This window comes from Crocodylus siamensis, chromosome 7, assembly GCF_052110815.1.
Source record: "Crocodylus siamensis isolate JL-2025a chromosome 7, ASM5211081v1, whole genome shotgun sequence".
NCBI lineage: Eukaryota > Metazoa > Chordata > Crocodylia > Crocodylidae > Crocodylus > Crocodylus siamensis.
The window spans coordinates 9,978,493-9,997,506 of NC_143401.1; the positions used below are offsets into that span (position 1 = coordinate 9,978,493).

The window sequence follows — 19,014 nt, forward strand, 5'->3', positions numbered from 1 at the left end:
AGCCCCTGCGGCATCGTCACCCCCCCCCCCCCCCCCCCCCCGCACGGGCTGCCCCTGCCAGCAGGGGAGTGCGGGTGCTGGGTGGGCACGTACAGAGGGGAGAGTCGGGGACACTTCTTCTCTAAGGCCTAGAAGGACCAAAAGATGCCCAAGGCTGCCAGCGAAGTGACCTGAAGAGACAACAGCAACTGGACACAAAGGCAGGAGGACGCACGCCGGAGAGGATTAGTTATGGAAGCTGCCATCAATATGAAATGTTACCTTTTAGAGCGAGCGGGAGAGATGATAACGAGGACTAGCCATGCAGCTGGAGGCAGTGGTGGGAGTCTGGATGAGGACCTGAAGGAGGAGAAGAGGGGATGGTCTACAAACTGTGATTTGTCTACAGCTTGAGAACAATAGGACCCAGAAAGCAACCCACTAAATACAGGTTGAACGTGGTCACAAGGACAAGACAAAAAAATATGCTAGCCGAGAAAACGCAGAATTGATGAAGTTTCCTGCAAAGCAGGTTGAGACAGAGGAGAAAGCAAGCCAGTCTCCACAGATCAAAGAAAGAGGTAATGCAGACAGCTGAGAACCAGAGCCCAAGAGCAAAGAGGATGTTACACAGGTGATTGGGAAAGATAACAGAAGATGGAGTGACCTGCTGACAGAAAAGTGCAAAAGGGAGAGAACCAGAGACTCACCACCACCAAGAAAGTGTGAAATCACAATTGAGAACTTTGCAGTAAGATGAATCTGCAGGTCCATCACCAGAGTAGACCAGAACAAGAACACAAGATATGCACCTGAGCCTGAAATGATGCTGATGTGAGAAGAGAAAAATGCACCAGTGGTCTGCATGCCAGGACAAACACTAGCAGATTCCTGCCCAAATGGATTAGCGATGACCATGCCAGGTTGCACGTGTTCTAACGAGCAAAGGCTCAGTTAATCTGCAGTAGAATTCCTTCGGTCCCTAGAGAAAAGTGAAGGCGGCGTGACAAGATGATGAAGATCAGCAGATGTATCAAAAATTGGTTCAGTGAAGAATGTTTTGGGGTGTTCAGGATAAATTCCTGAAAAGAGAATTCTTTTTAAAAGATGCACTACCCCCGAGTCCATGGGGAAATAACCTTCTGGAAACGAGGCTGTCAAAGTCTTTTCCTCGAGGGTGTTGTCTGTTGTCCTTGGCCCTACTCCGACTCATGCTCTTAATATATTCCCTCTTGCATTCCAACTTTTAGTCAGGTCAGGATGGCTTGCCCCTTTTCTGACAGCTCAGTACTTGATGTTTGGAGCCAGGAGCACTAGCTCTTCTCCACTCTTTTGGAACCAATTGACAGACTTTGAGGCACTGGAACCACCCCCAAGGGACTGACGCTCTATGGACAAGCCATATGCTCTCTTGGTGCTGTGCAGAGAGGGGAGCTTCTCACTGGAGAAGCAGGAGTAAACTAACCTGAGAAATAAGACAAAAAGGAGGCTTCCATGCCCATGACAGTGAGCCAGGTGGGTCCCACACCCCCAGGCCCTAGCCTTTAAAGGTCTGGTTCCATCTCTGCTCCATCCTTTCTAGCCAGCAATGCCTCAATGTGTCAGAGGCAGACTGAGAAGGCAGCCTTTAATGTAACAGGGCTAGGCTCATATCTTGCTCCTTAGCAGGACAGACACCTTATAAAGGCCTAAAGGAATGTCCTTCCAGAGGACTAAATCTTTTCTGATTACAATAACCACCCACAGAAAGCCAGCTCTTCTCAATGGCAACAATAACCATCACTCAGAAATGGGGTCTCTCCCTTAGAAATGTGTTCCCTCACCTACCACTGCAAGCCACTCATCACCTTAACATGCTCCCCTCTTTAATTGATCTGTTCCCTGTCTCATCCCCCATCAAGGTTTTGGCATTGCTAGTTACTGCCTACTCGTCCTATATGTCCAATAGAGACTCTACACTTTTGCAATAGCTTTGAAAGGAGCAGATTTAAGCACAGCTGCTTTCCAGTCTGGCCAGTTATTTGTCTTTCCTGACACTTTTGGAAAGGAATGGGAAAGGGTGTGTTGTATTTCCAAAACAAAAACAACCAAAAAGAAGAGGCCACATGCTGAATTCACCAACATGCAGCATTTTCAACATTGTGCAAAGGTAAACATGGATATAGTAGCATGCTGCATGTCCCTAACAACAGATTTCTGACCATGGCTGCTGTATTAATTCCCTACCATGGTCAGGCTGATCATGTTCAGTTTCAGTTTTCAACACCTATATCCTTTTTATTCTTTCTGGATTTTGCCAGCAGGCATTACTTGCCCGTCAACCCTTTGCCTGCCGGTGCTCAGTCCAGTTTCTTTTTTTCTATGTTAATGATAAGCTGTAAACATGAATGAATAAAAGCTGTGGACATGTGGTAAACCCTAATGCCATGCTGATTTTCCATTCCAAAGAGTGCCCCACAGTGGTTCTGAGCCTTTCCCTTATAGTCGAGCTCACTCTGCTCTAATAAACCTGATCCAACTTTCACTGTAAAATATTGCCATCAACTTCAGTGGGAGCAAGAATAGGCCTCAGGTCTCCACAGTATTTTGAACAACCAAAGAAAGTTAATGGGGCTTGTCTCTGTAGTCTTGCCTTATATAGCAGTATACTAGAAAGGCAGTTAATTCCCCAGAGAAGGAAATAAAAGCCCAAGAACCTAGAAAATCACTATAGTTAAGTTAAAGTCACAAGTGTGTAAGGGATGTCAGAGCTGTAGCTTTTAAAGGGCCTGCTTTCACCAGAAGACACTGTTCCTATCATCTTGATCCAAACCCCACCTCTAAAGACCTGGCTGGTTAGAGAAACCAAACACATGACAACTCCTCTTTCAGTGCATTCTGAGGAGACTTTAAACTATACTGACGGAAGCAAAGCTTGCCAGGAACCTGGTTCTTCTCCTGGTCAACAGTAGATGCTGGTTGTCTTCTGTGGGACTGCAGGAATGAAACACAGCATAGCACAAATTGGTTCAACCTTGTTGGTCACCTTCCAATACCATGCATGGCATCTGGTCCAAAATTCCTCCTCTAGTCCTGGAGTGGCTGTGAACATTACTAATGTAGGATCCAGTGCACAACAGGTTAATAAACAAACAAACTACAGTTTTGAAAAGGCCTGGAAGGAATCTTCAGTAAGCAGAAAACCCAGTCCAGCTGTCTGCTCCTGAAGGCAGAGAATTCTAGGTATCGTTTCCAATAAAGGACCTATGTCTGCTCCATGCTCAAGATTCTGCTGTTTGTATCTTGCAAAAGGTAGAGGAGGAAATCCAATTAAGACTCCTGGAGAGACAAGGCTCTAGAGAAGGGGATAAAGGCAACACTTGAAAGAAAGAACTGTACGGGAGTTAAAGGTCAGGATGGAGACAAAGATCTAAGTTCAGCTGTCAGCTTCATCAAAAACTATCTGTGAGCAGAGGCAACGTAAAGGGCTTAAATTTCCCTCTGCACCCTGATACTTACATATATGGAACATGGGTATAACATGGTACTGACTCAGAATGGCAGAGTGACATTCAGTTTGCACAGATGTGATGGGATGCAATGAGTATCTGTCTTAGATCTCCAGTCAATAAGATGGGGATAAAACAGCATTTCCTACCTCCTATGTTTTCTCTGCACAGAGCATGAGCTCTTACAGGAAACATCTACTCTGCACAAGTATAGCATCTTGTAAAACAGGTCCCTGATCTGGCCCATGGTGCTATTAAAATACTCGTAAGAAATCCACTGTTGTCCTTTGTGTTAAGAAGCAATCCACTTGCATGTAGTTTTTTTCTTTTTAATGAAAAAAAATAACCAAAACACATCTTCCTCCACTGTCCCCACCCCTGGGTCTATTTAATTTGTTGTCATCTTGTTTAATATTTCCAAACAAGCAGATATTCCCCTACCCCTCCCAATTCTCTGCAATTCAACAGCTGAACTGAGCTTTCCTCCTTCACCTCACAGCCGAACAAAAGAAATCTGTGAAAGAAATGGGGGGGAGAGGCAGTCACACAGCTAAAGTAGCAAGCCAGTCCTAATCCTGCAAATTAAAGGGAGTTAAAAAAAAAAAACACCAAACATAGCAACTAGCATGGTACAGTTCCCAGTGTGCAGCGTAAACAGAAGGTGCTCCTGGGCCCAGAGTCCAGCTCTCCCAGGAAGCAACAGCACAACACACACTTTATACATCCAGGAGGTCAGCATTAGGCTAAAGGGAAGGCTGCATTTTCTTTTCTTTCTTTCTTTTTTCTTACTCAAGTTAATTTTTTTCTTTTATGCACAAGGCTTAAGCAATCTCAGTGTCTTACAAAAGCATCTGCAATAAAAAAAACCTAAGGGGTGAGGGAGGGGAAAAGGAAGAGTCAGGATTTGGGTTAAATAACCCAAAACGGATAAGAGCAGCTCAAGGGTTTTTGCACCTGGCAGATCTGGAAGGGAGAACAAACCAAAACAAACAAACAAAAAAAACCCCCAAACCCCACCTCCTGTGGGGTAGGAAGAAGACTAGGAACACGAGAACAAGGGTTGTTGCTTTCTCCACCAAAGCAAATTACCAGCATAGTTGATAATGAAGAGTTAGACAGAATTCCCTTCCCTGGGGAAAAAATGAAGATGAGGTACTGGTTTCCCCCAAAGCAAGAAGCACCCCCTTCCCAGGCAGATCAATGCTCCAGTTACTCTGGGAACAGTCTTCCCACATTAAAATTGTCCTAGCAATGATCAGGTCTGGACAAGAAAAGAACCCCCTCCCCCCCAACCCCCTAAACCCAAGCATGCAGACTGTCCCATTGTGCATTCTCAGGAAGAGGAAGCCTTTGCTCCCCTTCCTGGGGTCTGTGGGGAGTTTAGGCAAAGAAATTCTTCCTCCTCCCTGCAAGCAGTAGGTTTTGTCCATGGCTCTGCAGAAAAGGAGCCTTTTCCTTGGGTATACATGTTTCTCCAGCTTTTTTTTTTTTTTTTAAATAATTGTTTAAAAAAAAGGAAAGAAAGAACAAAACCCATGGGAACTGACAGGGTGGCTGTAAAAATTAGTTCGACAACAACAAAGAAAGCAATCCTCCCCTTAACCATGAGATTTGCTTTCCTGGCTAGTCCTCCAAGACCACAATCTCTACATTGTGGACCTGGTGCTGATGGTCCTCAACCTCTGCCACCACTTTCTCCTCAGTCCTCAGCTCTGTTTCCAGAATCACAGCTTTGGCTTCTGACTCCTCAGTCTCTGCTTCAGGATCTGGTGCTGGATCTATCTCTATGATGGTCTGTCCATCTTCTGAGGTACCCTCAACAGCTTGGATGGCAGAGGTCAGGCCAGACTCCATGGCCACCAGTTCTACCGGGTTCACCACTGCAGCCATGTTAGCTATGGCACTGCTGTCCTGCATAGCAGCTGAGCTCAGCAGTGCCAGGCTGGAAGATGGATGAAGGGTCACAGTGTCAGATGAGTTAGTCTTGGAGGATGACACCACAGTGGTATACCGGAAAAGCTGCGAGCCAGATGGCAAGGTGTGAACAGTCATCGGGCTGGAGCCCTGGCTGATGGTTGCCACTGGGATGTTGCCTACTGAGAACTGTTGTCCCATGGGTGCAATGGCAATAGGTGATATGACCGTAAACTGAGGCTGCTGGATGGGGGTAGAAGGACTCAAGACCGTGGCTGAAGCAGGGCGCTGCAGGCGGGGTCTTTTAGGGGGCTTTGGAGCACTGACAGGCATCAGCACCACATTCTGGATAGTCTGAGACTTTGCCTTCTGATCCTTGGCAAGCTTCTTCTGCTCCTCCAGCTGACGTTCCAGGTCTGCAAATAAACCCAGTTACAAAGCATATTCAGATAAAGCTGGGATCACCGAGATCGCTGAGAGATACTTGAGGCCACCAGGAATAGCTGCAGGCATGTACTTTTTTAAATTTTACAGTGGGGCTCCCCCCAACCCTACTGCAAACCAGTAGGGACAAAAATCTCCCTTGAAGCACAAGGCACAACTGATCACTGCCCTCAGCTTATGCAAACATTTACCCAGGTTTGCTAATGCCTCACGTCCCCTCGGCACCTGCTTTGAGCCGATGCAAACGTCTGCAAAAGCCACAAGGCAAAGAAAGATCCAAACCAAGAGCCTGGGCCTTCCTTTCCTTTCCGGAAACATCAACCTTTGCTTATCTGCTCACATCCCCCAATTCCACTGTGTGGGAAATGGATGCCATTGCAGCCCAAGTCTATTCCAGCTGAAGAGCAGACAACCTCTCCAGAGACAGTGAGTGCCAGCTCCTAGCCTTTGCTGGATGCCAGCTCAGAACAGACAGCATCTGTATGCTGCCACAGGGGATGGAAATGCCAAAGTCTCCCTCAGACCTCAGTGGCTCAATACAAAATGTATCACCCATGGATTCTCAGCTGAGGTAAAATTAAGAAAAACAGAGAAGGAAGCATCTTAAACAACCCTGGATTAAATTTCCTCAATGAATAGAAAACACCAGCCTAGTATCAGTTGTGCAGGATTAGACCAAAGGTCCAGCACAGCTAATATGCTGATGTCCACGGTGGACATGCACACCCTACTTCCTCTGACCAACTGCTCATCGCTGAGCTAGGGATTCTGAGAGACTCATAATTTATCTTCAGGATAAAAGGGGAGTCAAATACAGAAGTTTCATGATACAACGTTTGTAACATCAATTTACAGCGCTGCATGAAAGCACCAGCTGTTTGTAGGATAAGGATAACTTAAGGTTTTAAATAAAAAGGAACAACACATTGCTTTGCATGTGTTCAAATGTCACAAGAAGGACAAGTCATGTCAGCTGTAGAAAGCAGCAAGGGGTTTCACTAATAAGCAATTCCCACATACTGGTTGTACCTGCTAGAGTATAAAGAAACTGCTCTTCTCCCTGATCCGTCTGGCTTTTCCTGTTGTCCAAAACTTTCTTGACAGTGTCCATCAAGCCAAAAGTGTGAGCCACATTATTTAGGACTGCAGCATCTGCAAAGAAACCTCACATGGATTACTATCCAATTCCTTACATGGCCTGAGAGTCCAATCAAGGAGTTCAGAAGGTGAGAGATCCTTTTTGAGATTTACTTATTGGACTTCACATTTTCTGGGGCTTTCTATAGAAAGGGCTTACTTCTTCCAGGAGTGCAATTCCAGAAGTCCTGGGTGGCAAAAGACTTCCCACTGCCTTCTCCCCATAACACTGACCCCCATCAGTTCCCAATGATGGAACAATCCCATTCATTACATAATAGATAAGAAAGAGATGCATTGTGGCAACAGCTCAGAATTCCTATAAAGTAAGCATGGTTTGCTTACGCAAATCCATCAGCTCTCTGCCCGCAATGCTGGCACTGTCATTAGTTGCTACAGAGAAGGTGGTAGCATGTTTTGCTTTGTTTTTTGTTTTTGTTTTTTTAAAATCAACCACTGTTTCCAATCATTTAGTGCTTCCTGGAATGCTCATCTCACAGACAGAAATCAATTGTTGTTGTAAAATAAAATAGAATCTGACTCAAGGATGAGTAAAAAAGGCCATTTGTACTCAGTCATTTTTCTGATCACATCCACATTTCAAGCAATCCTGAACCAGCCCCATGTGTTCAACAGTGCTCTGCCACCCAGGCAGCACCAGTGTTTCACACCTGGGGAACTCCCTTTGGTCTACCTCCCACAGATAACTACACTATGCTCTCTCAAAGGTCCAGAGTACTATGTTAGCAGGGAGGCTACCAGCCTTCAACTCACCTGTGATCGGGAAGGAAGACTGGCCAAGCCGCTGCTGAACTCCTTTCAGCACTTCTTCAATCTCCTTCTGGATGTTGCAGACCACCTCCTCCATCAGCCCCACATCAGCTATGCCTTTCCAGAACATCAGCGTGTCCTCTGGCACAGGAAGAGGAAGAGACAGGAGGGGGAAGAATTCGACACGTACAAGCATTTGGTATTTTCCCGCAAGGCTACATTAAAACCATTCCAAGAGCAGCGAGCTGTCATGCAGCAGTAACTTGGGGAGCCGGCTTCTAATCTGGCCATCAGGGTGGATATGACATGCAAAAAAATAAATAAAAAAATAAAAATAAAAAAATGGAACTGGGAGGTCAACATCACTAATGAGGACTTTCATACAGCTTACGACTTTAAAAGCAGCACTTCACTACCTCTGCTTCTCTGCACAAGACACAGAGCTTATAGTCTTCACTTGCTGGCATGAGGGAACTCTATCTAAGCTTCTGGACTGGTATCAGGAGGGCCAATGAAGCACCTATAACAAGAGTGCAGGGAAAAACTGGATGGTTCAGAGGACTGGTAACAAGTGGCAAAATGTCCTGCCTCTAGATCCCTAGCTTGAATCCAGCTGAGGCCAACAGGGACTGAAAATGGTGCTTGTCTGATGTTGTCCCTCCAGCACTTTACACTCTCTTAATTCAGGCTGCACTGGGGGAAATGAGTTGGTCTCAGTCTTGTTTCTGGGAGACAGATGTCTGCCCCATTAAAGAGAAAAAAATATCACCATATCATATCCAACACTAGCCAACCGGGTCAGTCATTTCAGCAGAGACCAATAGCAGAATGGGCTTGAAAGAATGAACTCACCCTGCCAACTCAGAGTGGCTGGGGAGATCTATTCTGGCAGGCATTACAGGCGTACATGGCAGGGTGAGGGGGAAATTTGCACTACCATTGCCTGTAGCATACCTGGCCTTGGGACTTTAGTCTCCAAGAGTGGGAGGGGGAATGGAAACAAGTGGCAGAGAGACAGACAAGGTGACCTTACCCGAAATCTCATCGTTGTCTTTCTTCATGCTCTCCTCAGTGGCCATGGTGACAGCAGCTGTCAGGGCAGAGTTCCACTCAATCCCCTCCTCCATGCTCTCCTCAGAAAGTGCAATCTGGGTGATGCTCCCTGCAGGAAAAGAAATGTCAGCTGTCTCAGCAGCACCAAGTCTTTCACTTGCAAATCCTTAGCTTCATGTGTAGTCTCCTAGTGTTTTTCACTCTCCTAATTCAGACTATTTGTATCTGGTGCCTATATATCAAACTTGTTAACAGCAGAAGTTGTTTATTCACAAACATGATTTCAGAAGGAAAGTCACTAGGGTTCTTAGATGGAAAGTCACTCACCAAAGAATAAACCAGAGATGTTTTCTGATGAGAAACACAGGGGAACAGAGAAAATAAGACACACCTAAGGAGAAAACTGGCAAGTAGCCTAGAGATTTCTCTGCTCACCACAGTTGTAAAATAGTTTCTCTGCATCAAATCAGACCATGGCCTATCTAGCCTGGCATCACATCTCACATACCAGCCCTCACTTGAGATAGACAGGAAAGTAACCAAAACAGCAGCAGTGCTGATGGGCTTCCTTACTGATCTCTGCAAAGAAAATGGCTTATGCAGCAACTCATGCTAAATTCCCTTAGCATTTCCTGTTAAAAACGCTATTCATCATGTAAAGTCTCCAGCCACAGGATTTGAATCTTTGACCTTCCAGATAACATTAACCATCTGACTCTGAAGGAGCCCTCAGATGTTATTTTTACTTTGAGTCATGAATGGCACGTGCCCCCAGCGACTGGTGAGAAACGGCTGTGCTGGCACCAGCAGGAGCCCGGCAGCGGTGATGGAAGCCCGGCAGCAGAGAGCAGGGAGCTCCCGCAGACGCCGCCGGCACTGTCAGTGGTAGGGGGGTGGCAGCGAGTGCCGACCACGGGGTGGTGACCACCTGCAGGCACCAGCAGCGGCCAGGGGCAATCATGGACTCCCTGCAGAGGGTGCCGTTTTTTGCAGGGGGTGAACGTGTACCTGTGTGCACCACCTACATGTCGCCCCTGATTTGAGAACCAGTTAATGGCATCACCAGTGCAGTGCATCATATTTGTCAATGGCACCAAAAGCCAGGGTGCAGGGGTGCCACATGTACTGCGTGGAAAGCAAATCAAGATGGTACTATTACAGGTGGAAACATATTGCCAAAGAATGAACTAGGAGTCAGATCATAACTGAATGGTTATGCTTGCTTATATTGCAAGATAAAAGACCCACTCAGTAGCTAATCCTTTCATGTGGCATTGTAGAGAGGCCCTCAAATATAACACCTCTCTGGAAAACCCCTAGAAGTAGGCCTCTCTCAACACTTTACTCATACTTCAAAACTGATATTCAAAAGAGATGGGTTACCAGTAGGTTTCTCAAAGCCATCTCTGTTCACCATTGTGCACTGCTGTCATTTTTCAGTGCACCTCTCTAACAGATACCATTCGTCTTCACTCCAGGCAGACACAAGAACATTTAACACTCAGAAACTTTTTGTAACACCTCCAATGCTCGTAGAAAATAGTCTCAGGTGTGGGATTGCTACAGGAGAGAACTGGTGTTGCATTGCTTTAGGACAGAGGGGACAGAATGAAAACGGAGAACACTGGATGATCTCACTCAGCATGCAAGGCATGGAAGGAGGCAGGAAGAAAATGCTGCAGGGTAGCATGTGACACCTCTAGCTGGCGTTATGTCCCCTACCATCCGCTGATGTGGGAGTTTGCACCACGCTCGTCTGTTGCCCTGGCACTGGTGCTCTGGCACTGCTGATCAAGAGATCAAATTTGGTGCTTCGGCAGGTGTTGGTGCAAACCTTGTCATGCTGATAGAAGTCGATTTGCCCACAGTCCATCATCTTCCTGTACAGGAAATAGGGAGAGGACCATATAATGAGGTTGGCTTGGATCTCGCCTAAAGATACTGACAGGTTCAGGCATGGCTGTAACAGTGGGGAGAAAAGGGAAGAAGAGGAAACCCATTTCTTCTCCCCATGTAGTACACCCCCTTCCTCCAAAGAGATCTGAAGTAAGAAACAATGACCACAATGTCAAATTGTGTAAAGTTTTGGCACTGGGACCACCCCCCTGTTCTGACCCAAATGGCATGCTGCACTCCCACAGCCACATTTGGATCTTCACCATGCTACCTCTGGGACACAGGGTGAATTCCTGGCCACAGTGGCAAAACATGATTTTGTGCTGAATGTCCTGCAACCTATTGGTTCAGTAACAGGAATGGTATGATTTTGTCTTGGTAAAAAATGTAAATGGAAAACACTGAAGATACAGAGGCAGGTGAAATTCCATCCCAGGATTCTACTGCTGCAGTGAGAAAGCTGGGGGATGGTCAGTACCTCAACATGATTCCTCCAAGGCGAATGGCTCTCTTCCAGTCCTTCAGGGTGGACTTGCCAGCCAGGTGAACAAAGTGCTTAGGGCTGATCAGCTGGTCATTGAACTAACAGATAGACAAGTACAGAGAAGTTAGCTAGCCAGAGGGAAAGAAGGAAGGATCAGAAACCAGGAGAGAACAATCTCTCTTGGGCATGACATTTGGCCATTCTACAAACAGAGCACTGCTCACTTAACTTAATCCACAATCTTGTTTCTAACAGATATTTCTACTGAAGGCAATGCCCTAGCCCACCTTTCCATTATTGGATTTAGCCAACCATGCTATATTGGGAGTGATCAGGGAAGTGTTCCTTTTGATCTCCTTCCAGGAGATCACTCTTCTCTGTACATGATTTGACTCCACCACAGAACACAATTCAATACATTCACAGGGACTATTTGTGGCTTGGCAACCAGTGGACCATTCAAATGAGCCTCTTAATCTTAACACTTTTTTTCACATTCTGGATACAGCTTTATCACCTACAAACCAAATTCAAGGCTACCATAAGTTGGTGCCTTTGAAATCAGTGGCACTTACTCCCTAAACCAGGCCTTTGCATCAGATGGCTTTCCATGTCCATGTGACATGCGTGTTACCCTTGGAGGGTGCCCTCTATTTTACCTCCCAGGAATAATTAAGATATGCCCTCCTATAGCTCTGGAGGAAAATCATCAAGCCACAAAGAGCACATCAGCTAGAGGAATCAAGGAGCTCTGCATCTGGCATTTCTGACTTGCAGAGCTTCCTAGAACATACAGAAGAGTGTACTGGGATCAAACTCAGCAGCAACAGCATTGAGGGACCTGCCAGAGGGATCTCTCTTTGCCTGACAGCAGGGTGTGCCAGTAAAAGTGATCTCAGTACCCAGGAGGAAGAAGGGGGCGTACACATCTTCAGGACTATTCCCAATAACAGTGCTTCAAGGTAACAAGAGGGACAAAGAAAGGTAGGACATTCAACAGGAAACAAGGCAGACAGGGTGGGTGAAAACCTTCCTGATGCCACTGTTTCTATTATTGACACTGCCTCTCCCAGTGAGCAAACTGACCAAAATTGTCATGTTGCCAGCTCCAAATAACATCCAGTGCACTGACCCAGGCAAAATGGAGGCAGTGAGAAAAATTCGTTGGAAGGAAAAGGTTGGCCTACCACACTCCTAGCCTCAGAGCACTGGGGTGATCCAGCAAAGAAATTATGCCCCATTATAGCAGACAAGTTACCTTAACACACTTGACGTTAATTCCTGGACAGACAAACTTCTTCCAAAGGAGGATGGCTTTGCTCTCACCACAGGTGATGGGATAAGCAATCTCAATTTCCTCATTAGTTTCAATGGTGCTTGGGTCTGCAGGCAAAAGCAGGGAGAAAATTAAACTTCCCTTTTTTTTTTTTTTGGAACTTTGACTCCCAAAGGCAGAGATGCAGGGCACAAGCTGAGGGATGTTCCTCTTAATGTGCAACAAAGGCTCCATTCTCTCACAGCAGGTGACTTCCCTCTAAACAAAAGCTTATGTAAAAGCGGAATCTGTGATGAGTTCTAGTAGAATCAATCAGCACTGTCCATGAAGAAGTCACAAAGGGGCAAAAAGTAGAACACAACCCTGTGTTCCAGACCTCAATAATCTGTTCCCTCTAGATACATACAGAAAACACAAAACTAGCATTAAGATCTGTCCTGCAACTGGGAGGGGAGAACTTCCTCACATATTATGAAATTCCTTGACATAGCAGGGGGACACAAAGCCAGCCTGCTCAGCTCCTGCTGATAATCACCCAACGTCCATCACAAGTGTCAATTCATACAAAGAAATGTGCCAAGTCTTTAAGACTGACTAGCACTAATATTCACTTACTAATAAGATTCCCCTACAGCATGTGAATATTGACATCTGTATAACAAAGCTAGACCCCCCCAGGGTGAAATCCTGGCTCCACTGAGGTCAATGGGAATCTTGCTATTGACTTCAATGTGGCCAGTAATTCATCCCCAGAATCATGCATTCAAGTGGCAACTATGGCATCCGTTATCCCTATGGGCACACTCCAAGACACTATACAACACAGCCCTGACAACCCCAGAGGGACAGAGTGAGGACACCAGTGGCATAAAGATGCAAGCCCAACTTCCTATAACTCTGAAGGATTCCACACAGAAAACAACTTACCAATCCCTTCCTCAAGTTTGTGGATGGTGTGTGTTTCTACAGCTACTACAGCAGCGCTGGTCTCAGAGCCCTCTTCATAAATCCTGTTGTAAAAGTGTCCATCGATAAACAAACTATATAAATCACGGAGAAATTAAGATTCATAGCACAGGGTTAAAAAAACTCAGTTCATTTTTTCTTGCCTGTCCCTTAGGGACAAAATCTTGTTTTCATAAATTTCCCCCCCCAACTCTTCCCACCACCCAGAATCATATATAAAATATAAGCAGCATTGAAACAAGCCTGGATGCTACTCTACTCCAGACCCTTAATATTAGTCCAGTAGTGAACCTGTAAATTCTTGGCTTTAGATTTACAATGCAGCTTCCCCTACAACCTCAGATACACATATGTAGCATCCTGTATCACTGCATACTTGCCCTTCATGAACACAGGAAGCATCTGTCATTATCCATATGTCATCCAGCTGAGTTACTGTTTCTGTGTGAACTGGCCAACTTCCCCTTCTATGCATGTAAACACCCTCAATGGATTGCTTTCTTTAATTATTTTTTGTAATACAGATCTTGCTTAGAAAGCAAATAACTTGAAATAAGTTGCCAGTGAATGGACAACAGAACATTGCCACTGACTGTAGCAGTCAAACTGTAGCACCATGGTTTTTTTCACAATAGGATACATCCAAGCAGATGTACAGATATATTACTATATGGGAGTGGGAATTTTTAAAAATAACACCTAGAGAAATGGATTAATTAGCAGAGTGTAAAAGTAAACTGGATCAAAGGGCAGGATAAATACCGCCCGTCATGTGGATTATGCATCTATGTTCAGTTCATACTTATATTTCGTCTCTCTGAATATTGTAGTTTAATATTCCAACCCTGCATGTTACATGGTAGAATCCACCATATAGGTGGTGATATCAATGCAATAATATTATAGATGTAGCTACATCCTCACCTACATAAAGGATACCATCAAAAAATGATTCTAATCAAATGTCTCACATTAGATCTTAAACTCACTATATTATTATGTTGGAATGCTATTTTAAATCACTGCTAGAGATTTCATATTGTACTCAGTCTAATTTCTCCCTTCCTCTGTGGCTTTCAGAACAATACTAATAAAAGTATAACCCTTCCAGAAGTGCAGTTACAGTAAGTCCTCATGAGAATTACAGTTTAAAAAACAAACTCCAAACTGCACATTGCAAACCCACCCCTTTTTGCTCTTGTATGTATGTGCACACACATGTACATGCCCCTTTTAGAACATGCAAAGTTACATGGAGCACTTACCCTTGCTGCACGGGCTGAAGCTGCAGTATCACTTGCGTTTTGGTATCTTCTGGGTTCTGCCCTCCATTTCCTTCACTTGGCACGACCACCACGTCCCCAACAGGGACGCTCACTTCGGCATTTGCCATCTCTCACATGAAGTCGAAGGGTTGGATTGAGCTGTAAACAGGCAAGCAAAGGGGCTATTTATCCTGATCTCATAGGAAGAATGAGAATGCCACCATCTCTGGAGTATTGTTGTGGCTGTGATGGTCCAGGAAATATGCAAGAAGTTTAGTTCCTGGGGTTTTTTTGTTTGGCAAGATTTTTGATTAGACCAGCTGTATGGATGGGAGAGATATAAAACTGTCCTTCCTCAGGTCTGAGATAGCACCAAAAAGAACTAAAACCTCCAAACTCACTGTACCATCTTGGGTGCCAGAATGAAAGAGCAACAATTTCTGGGTTTATTGCCAATCATCCCAAAGCTATTAAAATTTGACTAGACTAGCACAAGCTGAGAGGCAGAGTCTCAATCTGAAGGTGAAGGAAGGGAAGCACTAGTTACCAGGAAGAGTAGGGATCTTGGGCTTTTGCTGAAAGAAATAAGCAGACTGCAGAGAACACCTTCCATCTTACCAATCAAGTTTTGGGAATGTTTAATCTGGAATCACGAAGATACAGTAAACACACTGAACCATACATACAGCAGATGGAACACAAAATTAAACTGCCTGTAGTGTCTGGTTTCTGGACCAGTCATTGCAAAAAAAAATGCCAGCTAGGTCAGAGTTAGTGTACACAGGTTGAGTTTTGGCGACAGATGCAGAAGTGCAGAGAGAGTGGGTTTTAAGATGAGGTCACTTTATTTTCCCCTAGTTGCAAGATTCCTAACAGGTATTCTGATGATATTGTCTTTTCCTATCAGTAAAATACTTGGCCCAGACCATTTGTGCTGCATGTAAGTAGTAGCATAGGCCTGTGTTTCTGCCATCAGAGAAAAAAACTGATAAAGGAAAGCGTTTTGCTGAAAACACCTTTGGTATTGGCTGCGCTTGACTGGAATTTTCTCCAGGGCTCACACAAAAAAATATAAACATAATTTGATTAGCAAAGGGACTGATTTTGTTTCATTATCCTTGCCTTGAAAAATTATGGAGAGAGGAAAACAAATTATTTGTATATTGTGGTCCAGGCTTTAATTCAGTCTTTCACAAATTTGTCCCAGACTGGCTGGCTTTCCCCCTGGTCTTCTACAGTCTCATCATGCATGACCTGAGTCTTCTCCTTTGCAAGCACTGACACGTGGAACAGCTTCCACAAAGGCCTCTACATCATTAACTCTCCCCAGGAACGATGCAGCTGGAGAGACCCATGCTGACATTAATGGATTGCTGGAGGTAGGGCTTTTTCAGTGACAGATCTCCAGCTGCGGCATTTCTTGTTAGGAGAGAGTAAGCCAAGACTAAGCCAAATCCGTTTAGGCCCAAACATAATGCACAACTGAAAAAAACATATACCCCCATTTCAGGAAACTGGATTAGTCATTTCAAATTGATATGGTGTCTTTGGATCAATATAACCTGACTATAGATCTCCAGGTGGCCATCAACTAGTGGCCCACCATGATGGGGACCATCAAGATGCTCAACGCAGACCCGCTCAAAAATGCATCAGTATCTGATCAGACCCAGCTTTAAGGACCTTATGGCTAAGGGCAAGCAAAACTTGGGGACATCCGAACACCAAGCCTCTGGGCTTGGGCCTGCAAGTAGGATGCCCGCCATAGGTTTTGGAAACATCTGAAGCCCCAGCTGTGGGTGGAGGAAGTAGTAGGGCCACTTATGGTTCTGGACTCTTGGATTTGGAATTAGTTTTTGGGTAATTTGGCCTCGGATAAAAGCTAAAAAAAAAATTAAAAAAACCAAACTGATCAGCACCAGGTTGGTCCTCTTTTGCTTTCAAGCTTTTTATTGTCTAAGTGGGTCTTATATGTGCCTAGGGGAGACAAAGCCTGAAAGACCTTGTACAAGGGAATTCCAGGAACTTTATGGTTTATCAAAGTCTCTAGGACAGGGGTGGCCAACTTGTGGCTCCGGAGCCACAGGTGGTTCTTCAGAAGCAAACATGCATCTCCTCAAATCTTTGCACAAGTGCACAATGTGACATGACATGACGGCTCTGGAAGCTGGTCACCACGTGCTTGTGCAAAGATTCGAGGAGATGCATACTAACTTCTGAAGAGCTGCAGGTGGCTCTGGAGCTGCAGATTGGCCCCCGCTGCCCTAGGATCAGGCACAACCAGGAAGAGCCGTCCTTTTGAGCACACGTCTTGGGTAAGGTCTCCTGATACGTCCAAATTCACTTCCTTTGGCAACTGGCAGAACTACACCTGCAATCCCCACTAAGCACCGGAAAAACCTGAGAATCAGCATTGTCAAAAGACAGCGATTTTTGTTCTCCCTGAATTTATGTGACTGCAACATAAGCGGATTCAGTCCCAGGGGGACGTGACAGCTCAGTTCACCTATGGCACGCCCAAGTCCATATTCTCACGATCGCCACATTCGGAAGCTTTTTGGGCAGGCTGACGAAACTCAGCAGAACCCGCTCCCGCCATCTCACAAGTTGTTCTCCCGCCTCGCTGCATAGAAGTGAAAACGCCTCACGCGCCTTTACTCCTCTGCGTGCAAACCCCTGTCACTTTCGCCTTCCTCTAACACCCACAGGGAGGGCATCCCTGGGACTCCCTGCAGTCAGCGCAACAGGGGCCGCACCCTTCCTCTGTCCCGCGCCTGACGGAGGTGCTCCTAAACTCATCCCCATGCCAAGGGAGTCAGTGGCTCGTTGCCGTCTACCCGATGCTTATTCCCTAGGCATTAGCAACCCTTGGCTTCTGCGTGGTCTGGGCATCCCCCAGCCCAGCGCCCCTCTGCTTTGCCAGGCTCCTGCACCCGGGCCCATGCCCAGGCTGGTGATCTGCGAGCAAGAACAGGGCCCCAGGCCCCTCACGGCACCCCCCCCTCCCCCCCGCAGGCAGTGGAGGCGGGGCGCTGAAGGACCCCCCCCCCCCGCGGCACGCAGCAGCCAATGGGAGGGGTTCCCCGGAGGGAAGGGGCGTGGCCTCCCCTGCTCCCGCCCTCCCCCTCGCGCTAGGCAAGCGGGCGGACACAGTCGACTCAACCCCCCCCCACTCCTCCTCCTCCTCCTCCTCCTCCTTCCCCACCCGCAGCGGCGCGACGTCCGCTCTCCCGGCGGCGGCACGTACGCGGCGACGCGCTCTGGGGCGCCCCCTCCCCCTGCGGCCGGACCACCCCCCCGCGCGCTCCGCGTCCGGGCCTGGCCCCTCCCGGCTCCCGTAGCGCGGCAGCCTCCGTCTCTTACCGTCTCCGAACGCCCGAGTCCGGGGCTGGGGGAGGGGAAGAGTGAGCATGCGCAGCAGCCGCGACAGCTCTCCCGCCAGCACTTCCGGCCGCCGCTTGCCTTAAAGGGGCCGCGGACCGAGGGCTCCTGCCCGCCCGGGCTGGGCGCTCAGTGCTGCCATCTGGCGGCTGGGGTGGCACAGGTGTCTGCACCCCACCGTGGGGCTCTCCTTCTCCCGCCTGCTGCGCTGCCCCCTTGCTTCGCTCTGCAGCTGGGGTCCCCGAGGTTTTGGCTTCCCTCCGTAGCTGAATGGCACGTGCTAGGCCCGGGCACAGCAGAAAAGCGTCTGATTGGTGCTCAACTGGAGCAAAACGTGCGTTTCCCACCGTGGATCTCCTACCTCACACCATTTTCGATTTAAATTTCACTTTGCCCTGTCCAGGAAACTTATTCACAAGTTGAAGAAAGAACAACGTTTTTAATACCACCCCCCCAAAAAAAACAAAAACAAACAAAAAACCTATTGCAAAATCTTTAAGCCCTCTAAAGTGTGGGTGGCCACCCGGTTTGCCCTCCCCTAAGGCCTCTACTGCCTCTGGGATGGATGGCAGTAGCCCTGGGGCATGCACAATGGGGATGTTCCTGGCATCTGATGAAGTAGGTCCGCGTCTACAAAAGCTTATCCCTTTCACAGGCTCCTAGGAAGGTAGGGATGGAAGGGACCTGAATAGTCTGGACGATGCTGCCCTGCCCTGCCTGCCGCCTTGGTGCAGACTAACACGCCTAACCACTTCTCTCGCCATTTGGACAGTGAGACCATTTCCTCCCCTTATAAAAAAAGACTTTCCTTTTGTGCTCTCTGACTTCATTTTGGCAGCTGGGTTACATGTATTAAAGGTCATGCAACACATTTGGGTCCAGAGCTGCAGAAAGTGGCAGAAACCAGTGTACATGGACTGATCTCTGGCTGCTTTGCCCCTCCATCAGGAAGAGAGCAGA

General features: G+C 46.8%; 1 protein-coding gene across 3 annotated transcripts; it reads right to left on the reverse strand.

Moving 5' to 3' along the window:
• Nucleotides 1-269: 269 nt before the first annotated feature.
• Nucleotides 270-18,190, reverse strand: GMEB1 (glucocorticoid modulatory element binding protein 1). Of its 3 annotated transcripts, none has more exons than XR_016443431.1 (10): nt 14,674-17,625; nt 13,370-13,482; nt 12,425-12,549; nt 11,161-11,264; nt 10,509-10,666; nt 8,767-8,895; nt 7,737-7,874; nt 6,855-6,977; nt 792-5,797; nt 270-339 (listed from the first exon to the last, which is right to left on the reverse strand). XR_016443431.1 is itself a non-coding variant. In XM_090056679.1 (10 exons), exons 2-10 carry the CDS (start codon nt 14,799-14,801, stop codon nt 5,091-5,093), a joined length of 1,725 nt encoding a protein of 574 aa, XP_089912805.1. In that variant the 5' UTR covers nt 14,802-14,832; nt 18,037-18,190; the 3' UTR covers nt 321-5,090. The 3 variants fall into 3 exon arrangements, 2 of the variants coding, with proteins under 2 accessions (XP_089912805.1, XP_089912806.1); XM_090056679.1 differs by adding an exon at nt 18,037-18,190 and having other exon boundaries at nt 321-5,797; nt 14,674-14,832; XM_090056680.1 differs by having other exon boundaries at nt 321-5,797; nt 13,370-13,452.
• Between the last annotated feature and the right edge of the window lie 824 nt (nt 18,191-19,014).

What these genes read in the sequence shown, in the direction of transcription:
- GMEB1 (XM_090056679.1), bottom strand. Translation starts at nt 14,801, where the DNA reads ATGGCAAATGCCGAAGTGAGCGTCCCTGTTGGGGACGTGGTGGTCGTG. An exon ending in CAAACTTGAGGAAGGGATTG is followed by an intron (nt 12,550 to 13,369) that starts GTAAGTTGTTTT and finishes TTTTGCCTGCAG; the next exon opens with ACCCAAGCACCATTGAAACT. An exon ending in AACTCCCACATCAGCGGATG is followed by an intron (nt 8,896 to 10,508) that starts GTAGGGGACATA and finishes CTTTTCCTGCAG; the next exon opens with GGAGCATCACCCAGATTGCA.